We start from the raw sequence: 14,617 nt of genomic DNA, 5'->3' as shown, positions 1-14,617 counted from the left end.
TTTTTTTTTTTTTTCATTACAAGAAGAAATTCCTGTTTTTAGTATATAAGCCAAAAAAAAATTGGGTTTAGTACATAAACATATGTGGTTGCATTTTTTTACAAGTTATACAAGGTTTATCTTATCCTAAAAAGAAAGTTTCACCTTCATAGTACAGGGTTGACTCAGTTTATTTACGATCATGCTTTTGTTATGTGTACATGAACATATTTAATTTTTAACTTGGTTCCAAATTCCCTTGTGTTCCTTTTTGTTTTGTAAAGCGTATTCACAGTTCTTTCTAATTTTTTGTCATCATGCTTAAGCATATTCACTTTATGCGCTTTCATCCAGATTGGGATATTGTAGGACAAACAATTTTCTTTATGTCATGGATTTTTTTTTTTTTTTTTTTTTTGCCACCCAGGCTGGAGTGCAATGGCCGGATCTCAGCTCACTGCAAACCCCGCCTCCTGGGTTTACGTCATTCTCCTGCCTCAGCCTCCCAAGTAGCTGGGACTACAGGCACCCGCCACGTCGCCCGGCTAGGTTTTTTTTTTGTATTTTTTTTTAGTAGAGACGGGGTTTCACCGTGTTAGCCAGGATGGTCTCGATCTGCTGACCTCGTGATCCGCCCGTCTTGGCCTTCCAAAGTGCTGGGATTACAGGCTTGAGCCACCGCGCCCGGCCTATGTCATGGATCTTAATGGGTTGATCTCTCATAGGCCTTTTTAGGTCAGTACACAATACTGGGCAATTGTACAAGGTCAGTAATTGGTCTTCCAGACTCTACTGTTTAGTTTCTCTAAAACTGGACATTTTACCTGAAGCTTCTGTGCTGCAGTTTCTTCACTGCTAATAGCACATTAGTATCACAAGACTTTAATGAGAGAATTCAGGTAACATGCTGATGTCAGTGCTTGACACACAGTTCAGACCCTTTAAAAGTAAAGATTTTGAACAAGTGTTTTGGGGAAGAGTAGTAGAAAAGCATAAAATCAGATAAAACTTCTTGGTAGTTTGATGTGTATACAAAGACCTTCTTATATAATCAAAGTGTTTGTCATGATCCTGAAAGGCAAAGTATATGAATATTTATTTAAGTAAAAATACAGTTGAAATTGTTAATTTTTCTTTCCTATTAGGACACTCCTAGGAATGTTCAGTTTCTCAGCATTAATAGATTCATAGACAAAAGACTACAAAAAGTAACACTTGCGTTAAATGCTATGAAAGGATAACCAAGAAAGATGACCTAAGTAAATTTTTTCTGGTGAATGACTAGTTGAATTAAAAAATGAAACAAGAAAACAAAATATATTAACAAAAGAAGGGCAGTTTTACTGGTGTTCAATTTTTCAAAGCCTTCAAGTAGCTATAATTTAATAAAAAGCAATGCAATAGAAAAAATCCTAGATTCTTCTGGAATTGTATTTATTCTACATCACTAACTTGTTGAAAATTATTTGAAATGAAAGCATAGTTATTAGACATAATTGTATTTCTTTTTATAAACACTATATTTTATCTTGATTTCATTAGAATTACATATATAGGATTTACATGCCTTTCTTTCTTCATTTTTCAAAATAAAGCGGTGTCCTTCAGGCTCCTTTGCTACTCAGTAACATCAATTAAAAGTTAGAGTAAAATTAACTGAAAAGTTTAGATGGAAAATAAAATCTCAGAATGTTCTAAAAGCTGATGACTATGAAAGAGTGATTTGTCTGCAGCCAAAATGTCTTTACCCAATGCTACTTTGAACTGAAGGATGTAATGTAATGGGAGTTTTCCCAATTTAAATGATCATTATCAGACAAATAATCAGGATAAAAATGGAAAGAAAGAGTACTGAAGAAGTTACTAGGTGATTTCACTCTAAAATAATGTAGAATCAATGTCATTTATCTGGATATGCTTGCACTAATTGGTAGAAAGAGAATGTAAATGCAGTGGATTACCTTGCCCTGGAAGTATCTGGTTATGTCAGATCTTATACTCAAGCTCATTGGAATGTTTGATGATACAATTCTACTGATACTATTTGGTCTACTGTTCTAGTCATTTGCTTTTGTGTAGCTTTTCAACAGCAAAAATATAAGCATATTATTGGCCTTTTACAAACACACTGCGTATTGTTTTAGAGTATTTTATTGTTTGCGGCAATTACAGTGAAGAGTATATCTTTCGAGTATTACCAATGTGAGTATTCTGTAGTGTAAAGTCTTAACCTGGGATCTGGTTATGCTCTCTTGATCTAAAACTTGTAAATAAAATCTCTCTGCTCTCCCGCACACTCAGTGTGTAATGTGATACAGGAATAGGAAAACTACAGTAAACACTCCTTTTGGAAAGAAAAAGAAAGTTCTATTTTTCTTTCATATAGGCATTTACAAGAAATACCTGAAGTTTTGTTTATGTTTGCAAAGCAAGCAAGGTTGAGAGGCTGCTTATGAGGTCTATCTGCTTTTGTGTGCTCGGGGATTCTTCAAGCTTAGTTACCATTTTAATGTATGAAGTAATATTATACTAAGTAATGTATTAATGTAATAATGTCCTTAATATATTATAATGTATTACATTATAATACATGCAATGTAATAATGTATTTAATGTATATTATACAATACTACATTAAATAATATTTTGATAGGTTTTACTAGCTATCCAGGCAACCCTTAGTCCATTCAAGTTGACATCTAAAATTAACCACCATACTCTATTGTAGTGACTAAATATCAACCGTGCTAATATTCAGTGTTCTTAACTATGCTTTATGACACTGGAAATCATTAGGTACAAATACTTCTCAAGTCAGCTCAGTGCACAGTGTTATCAATATGTCACTGCCACATGTCACAGGTTCCCATTCTCCCTGACTGTGATGAAAATTTTCTTGCTGCTTTCGAACTGATTCATAGGTAGGTTTGTTAGGGACACATCTTATTTCTCATTAGAAATTTCTATATCACTCAGAGAGTTACTCTCTTTTTTTGGCTAATTTCAGCATAACACATTGCAATAATGAAAACTCAAAAAATAAAGAAAAATATATCATTAGTTCTAAAATTGAAAGGTATAACTATTAATTTGTAGTCTGCAATTCATCTAGCTCCTTTTGATTTAAATAAAACAGACTGTTTTTTCCATTTATGAATTTACTATGAACGTTTTTATGCCAGTATTTTTCTACCATACAATTGTTTTACTAATATTATGCAGTTTCATTGTATCTATTGGTACAGCCTGGTATCAGGCTGAATTAGATTTACTGTTATAGTGTGTTGTTACTGTTTATGATTATTTAAAAGTGATTTTTCTGTCAATACTTGTAACTTGATTTTTGTCTTAAAAACTGGATTTTCTGCTTTTCTTTAAGAATGTGGAAAATTCAGAAGTAATAGAGCAACTTTGCTGCATGGTGAGGGTAAGCTGCAGCAGAGAAACTGTCGTCCCACTTAGATACAGCATTCTGACTCCAGATTTCAGTTGTCACTGGTGACTCCACGTTAATCTTGGTACCTCGTCTCAATGTGGCATTGATTTTGCAGTATTACAAATGCAGCTTTCAGAAATATCTTTATATATTTTTGTGCACCTTCTGAATTATTTTCCTTTTTATATGTGACAGGGTCTTGCTCTGTCACCCAGGCTGCAGTGATGGAATGATCGTAACTCACTGCAGACGCAATCTCCTGGGCTCAAATGATACTCCTTCTCAAATCAACCTAGGTTCATATGAGCCTCCCAAGCAGCAAGGTTTCAGGTGCCAGCCACTATGACTGGCATTTTTTATTTATTTTTATTTTTGGTAGAGACAGAATCCCACTATTTTGCCCACACTGATCTGAAACTCCTAGGCTCAATTGACCTTATTGCCCCAGCCTACAAGAGAGCTTGTATTATAGGTGTAAGCCACCATTATTTTCTTATGATAAATTTCTAGTGGTAGAAAGCTATTGGATTAAAGTATACATTGAAGAGAGGGTGCTAGTATGCAATACATGTATTTGCATTTTATTGCAGTAATATAAATTATCCCATTTATTGCTGTTTTACACTGTGTGTTTCTTAAAGGTGAGGTGAGACTGAGTTTAAAACTATGATTATTTTTTATTAGTGTACCTTCATTTCTGAAATGATTTCATGACATTTTGCAGTGTTTCCAATGAGTAAGTGATTTTTATTGTTTACTACTGTTTTTCACAATTTGACAGCTTCAAGTTTTGATGGCTTATTTTCATATATGTAAGTTATATTCTTTAAATGTTGATGTCAAATCTATTAAACTTTTTTATTATAGTCACTGTTCTTAATTATTTGCATACAATTATTTCACTGTACAATCATTTGAATATTCATGTTATGATTTGTATTTTTAAGTCTTGTTTTACTGTTTCCAGCTGAGTTAATTATTTTAAAGGACATTGTCAGAAATCTGATGTTTTACAATTTTCCAAATAACCCAATATCTAATGGCCATTTACTGAATGATTACATTATAAAATTAAAATGTGGCTCCAAATTAATGTTGAGAGCTTCCTATAAAAGGAAAATTATGCTGTTAGAAATAAACAATTTGCTGTTATTTGTGTAGAACATCTTGTATATTTTAATCAGATGGTATTAAAGGGTAAACTGTCACCCTCCTACTAAGTAAACCTTGGTTGGCCAGTTATGACTATATATGAATGACTGGTATACTAGTTATTAATCAAATTAGACAAAAAGCTATAGAAATAAGCCAAAGACTTTGATTCATTTAAACACCTATGGTTTGAAGTCGATAGTACCCAAATAGTGACCAAACCACTTTAACAAACTGTATATTATCAAACTTTTAACATCAATAGAAAATTTTATTTAAATCTAGATCATAGTAATGTTACAATTTTATGTGGAAATCACCTTCAGAAGGAAGGGTATTTTGAATTATTTTACTGTAGGTCATTTCCGTTATAATAGAAAATACTATTAAAATGAAATGGTCTAACAAAAATATTTCTAAGTCTTGCTTTATCACTCATGCACTTAAAACAGTAGAACAAATTCCTTCCCATCAAGTACTTAGATAGCTACTTGGTTTTCTTTCCAATAAGATAGAACTTTTTTATGTTTCACTGTGAAACCAAAATAACTGCTATAAAATTAATGAATATGTTTGAATTCAGTACAATCTCTAAAAAGAAGCACTTTCTCTGTCTACCTCTATTTTACAGATGAGTATAAGAAAAGGAACATGTTTTAGGTAACGTCGGTTCAAAGATTGAGTTTACTACACGCTTCCTGACTGTTAAGTGATATATATCTCACTTTTCCAATCTAAAATAAAATTTAAATCATAAAAAAAGGGTAAAAGAGTTTTGGTATTTTTTTATTTTTTTGAGATGGAGTCTTGCTCTCTGGTGCGATCTCGGCTCACTGCAAGCTCCGCCTCCTGGGTTCACGCCATTCTCCTGCCTCAACCTCCGGAGTAGCTGGGACTACAGGTGTCCGCCACCAGGCCCGGCTAGTCTTTGTTTTTGTATTTCTTAGTAGAGACGGGGTTTCACTGTGTTAGCCAGGATGGTTTCGATCTCCTCACCTTGTGTTCCACCCGCCTCGGCATCCCAAAGAGCTGGGATTACAGACATTACTTTTCTTTTAGTTTTAAATGGCTAAAATTTTATTCAGTAATTGAAAGTTGCATCAACACTTGTCCTATGAATGATTTGCGTCTTTTCTATTTTGCTTTGAGCTACGTGGCTAGCACTTTCTAGAGAGTAAGAAAAAAATAATACTAGGGACTTGTATGAACTTTCACAGACTCATTTAATACACTTAGTTTGTAGGACATTTGCAAATTTATAAGAGCAGAAAAAGAAATAGGGATCGTTATCACCATTATCACAAATAATTATCCTTATGTGTGAACTTTGCGTTCCATCTTTTTGCTTTCCCGATGTCCTTTGAGTGAAAGGGAAGGAGGATGTGGATATTTAATACAGAGCATACCTGTTTGAAAGTTGAATGTCTAGAAGTGAATAATCAGTTCACATATTATAAGATGAGGCATGTATTCGAAAGTTTAAAAGTGGCGTATTTCTCAATTATGTTTTTTGTTGGTGCTGCCTCTATGGAGTCCAGGTAACTTGATGTGAATATTCACAGATAGCTAGGAAGCCTGGATCACAAGGTGGCAGGTAAAGAAAGGCTATAGTGTCATCAGTTCCCCTCAAAGGATTTGCATAATTGGGCCAAGAATAATAACTTTTATTTGGGGCTTAAATAGAAGGTAAAGAGAAGGTGGTTAGGACACATGAGGCAAAACTAATAATGGATTACTGACTGAACACGGTCTGGAGATTCCACAATTAAGATCTGGGGAGTGCTTGCAGCGAGTCGAGATTGCGCCACTGCACTCCAGCTTGGGCGACAGAGAAAGACTCCGTCTCAAAAGAATAAAAAAAGAAAAAAGATCTGGGGAGTAAATATGTATTGGAAAGTCTCAGCTTTTCTGACAGGAAGATAGTATCCTTATAGGGTAGATTGAGAATATCACCCCATAGCTTATTTAATAATAAAGCTTGTATATCATTTCAATTATAAAGTGTGAGTATTTGAAGTTTATGAAATAAACTTGTTATGGGACACATGCAGATACATTAAAGGCAATGCTCAGAATTTGTAGGAATTACACTAAGTTGGTAAGACATAGATTAGTAGAGCTGGCTTGAGACCTCTAGAATTTTTATTTCTTTTGAAATAGTTTTTGCCACTGGCATCATTCTGCTATTCTGCATAGCACAGTCTAAAACATGTGTTGCTACTTTGAGAGATTTTGCTTTCCTAATCTCAATAAAAACTTTGCATCTATATGATTCACTTTAAATAAAACCTTATATTTTGAAGGTTTTCGGTTTGCCATAAAATTTTAGTATTACGGGAGTTATAAGAATTTTCTTAAAATGTCTGATTTTCTTCTTCTAATAAAATCTTACACAACTGACTAAAAATATGAGTATATACAGCAGTCCACCCTTTCCTATCTTTTTATGACATATTCTTTTGGATGTGCCATATTCAATTTTAATATTCAGGAAACACTTCGGCATAATTGAAAATGAAAAATCTAAATTCAGAGTCTTGGATTCTTGACTCAGCTCCATCTTAATTTTTTATTTGATAATTAATTATCATATGTATTTATAGCATACATTATGTTAAGATACATGTATACATTGTGGAACATTTACATCAGGTTAATTAACATATCTTTCAACTCACATATTTATCGATACTTTATGGTGAGAACACTTAAAATATACTTTTTCAGCAATTTTGAAATACATAATACATTATTATTAACTATAATTACCCTATTGCTCAATAGATCAGTAGGACTTATTTCTTCTATCTAGCTGAACCTTGTACCATTTGACAAATACATCTTCTATTCCTGCCTAACCCCCTCCTCCAGCCTCTGCTAACCATCATTCTACTCTTTACTTCTATGAGTCTGACATTTTTCAGATTTCACATGTAAGCGAGATCATGATGTATTTGTCTTTCTGTACCTGACTTATTTAACTTTACATAAGATCCTCTAGATTTTTCCTTGTTTTCACAAATGACAGAATTTTCTCCTTTTTAAAGGCTGAATAGTATTCCACTGTGTGTATACACTATAAATATGTATATATAGTTTTCATTATCTATTCATCCCTTCATATGCACTTAGATTGTTTCCATATTTTGGCTATTGTGAATAATGCTGCAATGAACATGGAAGTTTTGATATCTAGTCAACATGCTGATTTTAACTCCTTTGAGTATACACTCAGAAGTAGAATCTCTGGGTCATATAGTAATTATATATTTTTTTTTATTTTTGAGAAACCTCCCTTCTGTTTTCCATAATGGCTGCATTAATTTACATTCGCACCAACATTTTACAAGTGTTCTCTTTTCTTCAAATCCTTACCAACACTTGTCTTTCATTTTTTTTGTAATAGCCATTCTAAGATGAGTAAGGAGAAACTTCATTTTAATTTGCATTTCTCTAATCAATGGTGATATTGAACACCTTTTAATATCCCTATTGGCCATTTGTATGTCTTCTTTGGAGAAATATCTGTCCAGATCTTTTGACCATTTCTTTTAACAGGGTTATTTGTTTTATTGTTATTGAGTTGAGTTCCTTGTATATTTTGTATATTAGCTCTTTATCAGACATATGGTTTGCAAATGTTTTCTCTCAGTCTGTGAGTTGTCTCTCTTCCCTCTGTTAATTGTTTTCTTTGCTGTATAGAAGCTCTCTGGTTTGATGTAATCTCATTTGTTGTATGTGTGTTTTTGGTCATATCTAAGAAACCATTGCCCAAATCAATGTCATGGATCAGCTTTGTCTTTTTTATTAGCTGTTTAATCTCAGCCTTAGTTTCAAATTTAAGAAATGAAAAGCCTAACTGAAATGATCTCAAATATTTCTTACAACAATGAGATTCTTTGATTCTACAAATGTGCTTTTTTATTAAAGAATATCTTCTCTTTTGGTAACTTGAATGAAGTGCTTAGGTATAATTTCACTCCTTTTAGCTGAAATATCATATTGAGTTTAGGTGCCTTAGACAACCACCCAATTGTTTGTTTAGATGTTGTAGTGACAGATTTCTGGTAAACTGTTTAATATGGGGTTTTTTGTTACCCCATAAACACTCAGATCTTTAGACATTTTGATGATGAGCAAGTTTGACTCTAGGGGTATAATTGAGTTTTCAGTGACCACTGTCAAAATAAATGTCTAACCACACCCTTCAATAGATTAACTGTAAAATTTTCAACAGTATCTTTTAAGCTCATATGTAAATAAAACAGAAAAGTCTTAGCCCTTTATTTAAATAACTTTAAGATTTCAAATAGCTTGCTTTATTTAATGAAAGCTTCAAAAACTTGAAATGACTAGTACTTATCCTTTATCATCTACCAAAATGTTTTTTCTTCCAGTTTTAACACTCTCTGTAACCGAGATTAGAAGTTAAAGTGAGATAAAAACCAGTGAGTCAAAGCGAAGCTAAGTCATTAGAATAGTTTTTTTCTCCTTTCTGTCAACTGAACATGTAAATAATCACATAGAACCTGAGGGTATATAACCTGTATCACAGTGAATAATGAATGATTTAGTTCCAATTAAGAAGTTTCCTTTTAAAAAGAACACATTTAATGGCCCTCATGCATAAATTAAAGTTAGTTTGAAAACATGGTTTTGTTAAACAAATTTAAACTGCTTTTCCTTCACTTCTGAGGAGTTGCTAATATTGACTGGCCTTCCAGCTTTTAGAGCTTGCAACTTCCTCTTGATGTAGTCAGCCGTGAAATCTGCATCTGATGGATTCAAGTTAGGATTTTGTTGTTGTTGTTGTGCTTGGCCTTATAATTACCTAAGATATATCTCTGGAAGTTTTCAGTATAAAATTCACAAGGTTTGAAGAACACATTCTATTTTGCCTGTTATTTAAAAATAGCTTCAATTTTTTGCTCCTTATTATGACAGTTTAAATATTGTTTACAGAGCTATTTCTACTTGCTTTTCTATTACAGTTAACAATATATGGATCAGATATTTATTTTCTAAATATTACCTTTACAGAACAGTGCTTTTCAGAGCAATTCCACACATGAAATATCTGTGTGCAATTGTAACTTTATGTACCATATGAAGTGTTGACTCATTTTATGAATTATTTATCATTTTAGGCATATGCCTGAGCATAAGTCTAATGTTAAATAAAGACATAGCACTATTTTGATTTTTTTCAGATTTTTGATATGTATTATTCTTGCATATACTATGCTATGGAGAGTGTACATTAACTTGAATATTTGATTATATAATATTTTTATACATAAATGAAGATGTCTTTCATTTTGACATATGATTCCAATAGTTAGATACACAGGAAGATATAAAGATCTGAACAGTGGACACAATTTTTAGTAATACCTGAGAGTACCTAACAGTACTTTACAGATTATTAACAATTTTTCCATATTTGACATCACATGATTACCATGAGAGCTATGAGATGTTAAGGGAGGTATATTTATAGCTATTTATGAATATAAAGACCATGGTTTGGTTTGAAAGCATAGTGCATGCCCATCTTCATACAACTTGTAATGCTGGAGCAGCCTCTGAATTTCTCATCTCTTGTCATCTGGTGTAGTATGGTTTGTATATCATGCAATACATTTAGATTGGTTACACTCATCTGAAAATACAAATCCTCTCTCATCTGTTTTTGCACATATAAGAATTACAACTCTTCCCAATCAGGTCAGATGTCAGTTTTACTCTGGAATAGCCAATAGTGAAGCATTTAGATATGGACACAAGTCGAGAAACAAAAAGAAAATTTCTCAAATATTGTGTGTATATATGTGTATGTGTTATACATATTTATACACACACACACACACACATACGTATAGTTCCATAGACAATTGTTTTTGGATTAACAGAAATTAACCCTTCTGGTCTTAAAGCTTGAAACTTACGTGTGTTTTATCTGAGTTCCTTCCTCAGGGAAGGATCCCCAGGCCTCTCAGAACATATGAAAGAACTGAAACCAGATTATTGCATCCAGACAATGAAATGCTAGGCCCTTTCTTCATCATGATTGCTTTCTTATCCCACACTGAGCTCCTTTTATTCTCATACATAGTTACATTTCTTTCCTGCTATATAAACATCTAAGTTTTAGTCAGTCAGGAAGATATATTTGAGACTGATCTTCCATTTCCTTGGCTGCAGGACCTGATTAAAGTCTTCTTCTTTGGCAATAGTCATTGTCTCAGTGATTGACTTCCTGTGTGGTGAGCAGCAGGATCTAGACAGAACCCCTGGTGTTTTGGTAACAGATATATGCCAATTATTTATGAATATCTATAGCTTGAAGTAAATTAATGTGAGAAGAGATCTAATTTTTATCTAGTCAAGGAAGAGTCTCATCTGCTTTAACACATTTTCTGCCCTACCCAATGAAGTACAGAAAATGTGTTAAAGGAGACGAGACTCTTTCTTGAGTCCTGGAACATAGTTCATTTCTAATTCTTTTGCCTCTTCTCCCTGCTGTCTTTTATTCTCTCTCTTCACCCCTCTTCCCCCTCCCCTTACCTATGCTTCCTTTCCCCTTCCCTATCTCTTCCATCCTCCCTTTCTTCCTTCCGTCCTCCAAATTTTGGAGTGCCTATACTGTTTTATAAATTATATTCACTTGCTGTTTCTCTTCTGCAAAGTTCGTAATTGTTTTTAGTCTCTTATCAGTCCAATTTATACTCTGTGTGTAATCCATTATTATTTCTACATTCATAGATGCTCCCATCTTTATCTACAAGCCAAAGGTTTCTTGAAGATCTAGACTCAGGTTTTGTCATTTGACCAGTAGGCACTTTTGCTTGGATAGTTTTATAAATGACTCAAATTATAAAGTCTAAAATAGTATTCAGTATTCTCTCTCTCTCTTTCTGTATTTTATAACTTAATTATTCAGTTTGTCATCTGCCTTTCATTCAAGAAACCTCAGAGTTATTTTCTACCTATCTTATCCTTATATCTAGTCAGTATATGAATTTTTCAATACTATCTGAAGATTTTTCTTAAATGAAATTCTTTTTTATTTCTGCTACCTTAATTCAACCTTAATAATTTCTCTGATATGTTTAACAGCTTCCTATTTTTTTGGCTCAATTTTATTCTCTATATCATTGTCACAATTTATCTATAAATTCTCTATCACCTCTATCTTGCGACCATTACTATTTCAATCCACCGAATTAACATCACTTACTTCTATTTGTTTATAGCATGTTGTGTAAAAATCCTAGTCTTGTATATAAGTCTGCGTAATCTAGTTTAAATCTAATTCTTATGGCTCCTATATCTTTTGTTATTCCTGTTTTCCTCTCTTCTTCAACAACTAGCGACTTTCCATCAAATCCACACATTTCAATGTGACTTTGGTTACCTTGTTTTTGTCATATTCTCCTCTAATTATCTTACTATACTTTCCTCCTATAAGATTCAATTCAAATACCAACTCTTACTGAAAACTTTTCCTAACTTCTCAGAATATAATTCAATATATAAGTGTATTTGTTTCCACACCATTCCATTCACAACTCTCTCACAGTACTTCTGCATTTTATTGTAATTCTCTTTGCCAAATTGATCCCCTAATATACTGAGAGCTCTCTGGAAGGAGGAACTGTGTATAATTGCTCTATGAGGTTCTTGTACATGGAGCATTGTAAAAGCTCCTAGATCATTTATTGAGTACGGTTTAGTGAAGAAATAGGAGGGCATGGAAAAGGCAAAAGAAGCTAACTTTTCTCTTTTGCTACCCACAGACCTCAGGTAAGGTGGGAAACTACCATAAATATGGCTGAAAATATCTCTATCACTACTTCCAGACTGTCCGTAGGCTGGAGGCAATAAATAAATTAAAAAAAAAAAAAAAAAAAAAAAAAGGAAAAGGGCAATGTAGCTTAGTGGAAAGCATAAGAACCTGAAATTTATAAGACCTGGGCACTGGATCTACAATAGCGTTCAGTAACCAATAGCATATTGTGTAAAAATCCTAGTCTTGTAAGGACACTTTGTGAAGTGGGCCCTATTTAATGCTAAATAGAAACCAACCTGGATTGCTCTGGTCTTAACTCAGATCGGGAAGGGCTTTAATTATTGAGCAAATGAACCCTTAATAGCAGCTGCACCATTTAGGATGTCCTGATCCAACATTGGGGTCGTAAACCCTATTGTTTGTATGGACTCTAGAATAGGACCGCACTCTTATCCCTAGGGTCACTGATCCTGTTGATCGAATTATTGGGTCAACGTGTAATAACTCACACTAGTGCGGCCTTAGTTTAAGTCGTTTCGGAGGTTGAATTACTCTCCAAGTTCACCTCAACCAAATTTGTGTGTGTATGTGTGTGTGTGTGTGTGTGAGAGGGAGTCTTGCTCTGTTGCCCAGGCTGGAGCACAGCGGTGCAATCTCGGCTCACTGCAAGCCCCGTCTCCCAGGTTCACGCCATTCTCCTGCCTCAGCCTCCTGAGCAGCTGGGACTTCAGGTGCCCGCCACCACACCGGGCTAATTTTTTGTATCTTTTTAGTACAGATGGGGTTTCACCATGTTAACCAGGATGGTCTCGATCTCCTGACCTCGTGATCCACCTGCCTCGGCCTCCCAAAGTGCTGGGATTACAGGCGTGAGCCACCGCGCCCGGCCACCCCAACCAAAATGTTTAATGTAGGGATGATACATTGGAGCCTGTTGGCTTGTTTAAATCTTTATTTGCATTAATAAATTAGAGTTCCATAGGGTCTTCTTGTCTTACTTATTTATACATGCCTCTTAATAGGTAGTTCAATTTCACTGGTTGAAAGTAAGAGACAGCTAAACCCCATTGTGGCCATTCATACAAGTCCCTATTTGATTATACTACCTTTGCAAGTTCAGGATACTGTGACCCTTAAACATATGGAACTGAGCAGGCAGTGCCTCTAATACTAGCAATGCTAGGGGTGATGTCTTTGGCAAACAGACGGTGTGAAATTTGCCGAGTTCCTTTTAATTTTTGTAACCTTTCCTTAGAGCATGCCTGTGTTGGGTTAAAATAAAGATAATAAGATGTCTATTAATCGGTTGTTAACTGTTAGTGGATTATTCCGGTCTGATGTAAGCTTATGCAATGGAGAATGTCTTAATGTTACTTATACTAATATTATTGCTTCTACTGAATAATAGATTAGTCCAATGTAATATGAGGAGTTCAACAGGGTGATTAGAAATGAAGGTAGTCAGACGTTGAGCTTAAACACTTCCTTAATTGGTGGCTGCTTTTAGGCCGACTATGGTGGTAAAATCTGTTACTCTCTATAGGATGGTTATTTTCTAATATCTAAAGAGCTGTCCCTCTTTAACAGTTAAACTTACAGGAGGAATAAGTAATTCTGTGGGTAAGTTTAAAGTTGAGCTACAATTCTATCTTGGACAATCAGCTGTCACCAGCCTCGGTAGGCTTGTCACTGCTACTCATGGATCTTCTCACTATTTTGTTACATTAGATGAGTGTACTCTTCTAGCTGTTCTTGAGAAGCTCGTCTGTTCGGGGGACTTGGCTAGAACTCCCTGTGTGAAGCTTTTTCTAGTTAATTCATTATTCAAAAGATGCAAGGGTTTGTCTTTGCTTTTTGGTGCTTGATATAGTTCTTTCATTGTTCCCTTACGGTACTCTTATCTATTGCACCAGAATAAGTAATTTCTATCTCCTATACTTTTGTCTAGGGTAAATGGTTTGATTTAAGTAGTTCTGATAATACTTTTTAGCAAGGTTTGGAGCTGGAGCTGGCTCAAAGTGATCAGGCTATAATGACATCTTCTGGGTGTAAGCCGAATACTTTGGGTTAAGCTACATTTTGGTTTATCCAGGCACACTTTCCAGTACACTTACTATGTTATGACTTATCTCCTCTATACGTGTGTAGATAATTATTAGTCATAGTGATTTCTAGAGCACTACTTGAGGAGGGTGATGGGCATTGTGTGCGTGCCTTATGGCCTTATTCAATCAAGCATTCTATTCTTGATTTACTAC

At 34.2% G+C, this 14,617-nt stretch overlaps 1 protein-coding gene across 1 annotated transcript; it reads right to left on the bottom strand.

The window, feature by feature from the left end:
• Positions 1 to 12,641: 12,641 nt before the first annotated feature.
• MTRNR2L5 (MT-RNR2 like 5) lies at positions 12,642 to 14,262 on the bottom strand. The gene has a single exon (XM_023225216.3). The coding sequence runs from the start codon at positions 13,434 to 13,436 to the stop codon at positions 13,362 to 13,364; it is 75 nt and encodes a 24-aa protein (XP_023080984.1). The 5' UTR covers positions 13,437 to 14,262; the 3' UTR covers positions 12,642 to 13,361.
• Positions 14,263 to 14,617: the final 355 nt, after the last annotated feature.

The sequence above is a fragment of the Piliocolobus tephrosceles genome, chromosome 9, assembly GCF_002776525.5.
Source record: "Piliocolobus tephrosceles isolate RC106 chromosome 9, ASM277652v3, whole genome shotgun sequence".
Classification (NCBI taxonomy): Eukaryota; Metazoa; Chordata; class Mammalia; order Primates; family Cercopithecidae; genus Piliocolobus; species Piliocolobus tephrosceles.
Note: the sequence above shows the minus strand (reverse complement) of the source record. Positions and strands in the feature narration are given on the sequence as shown.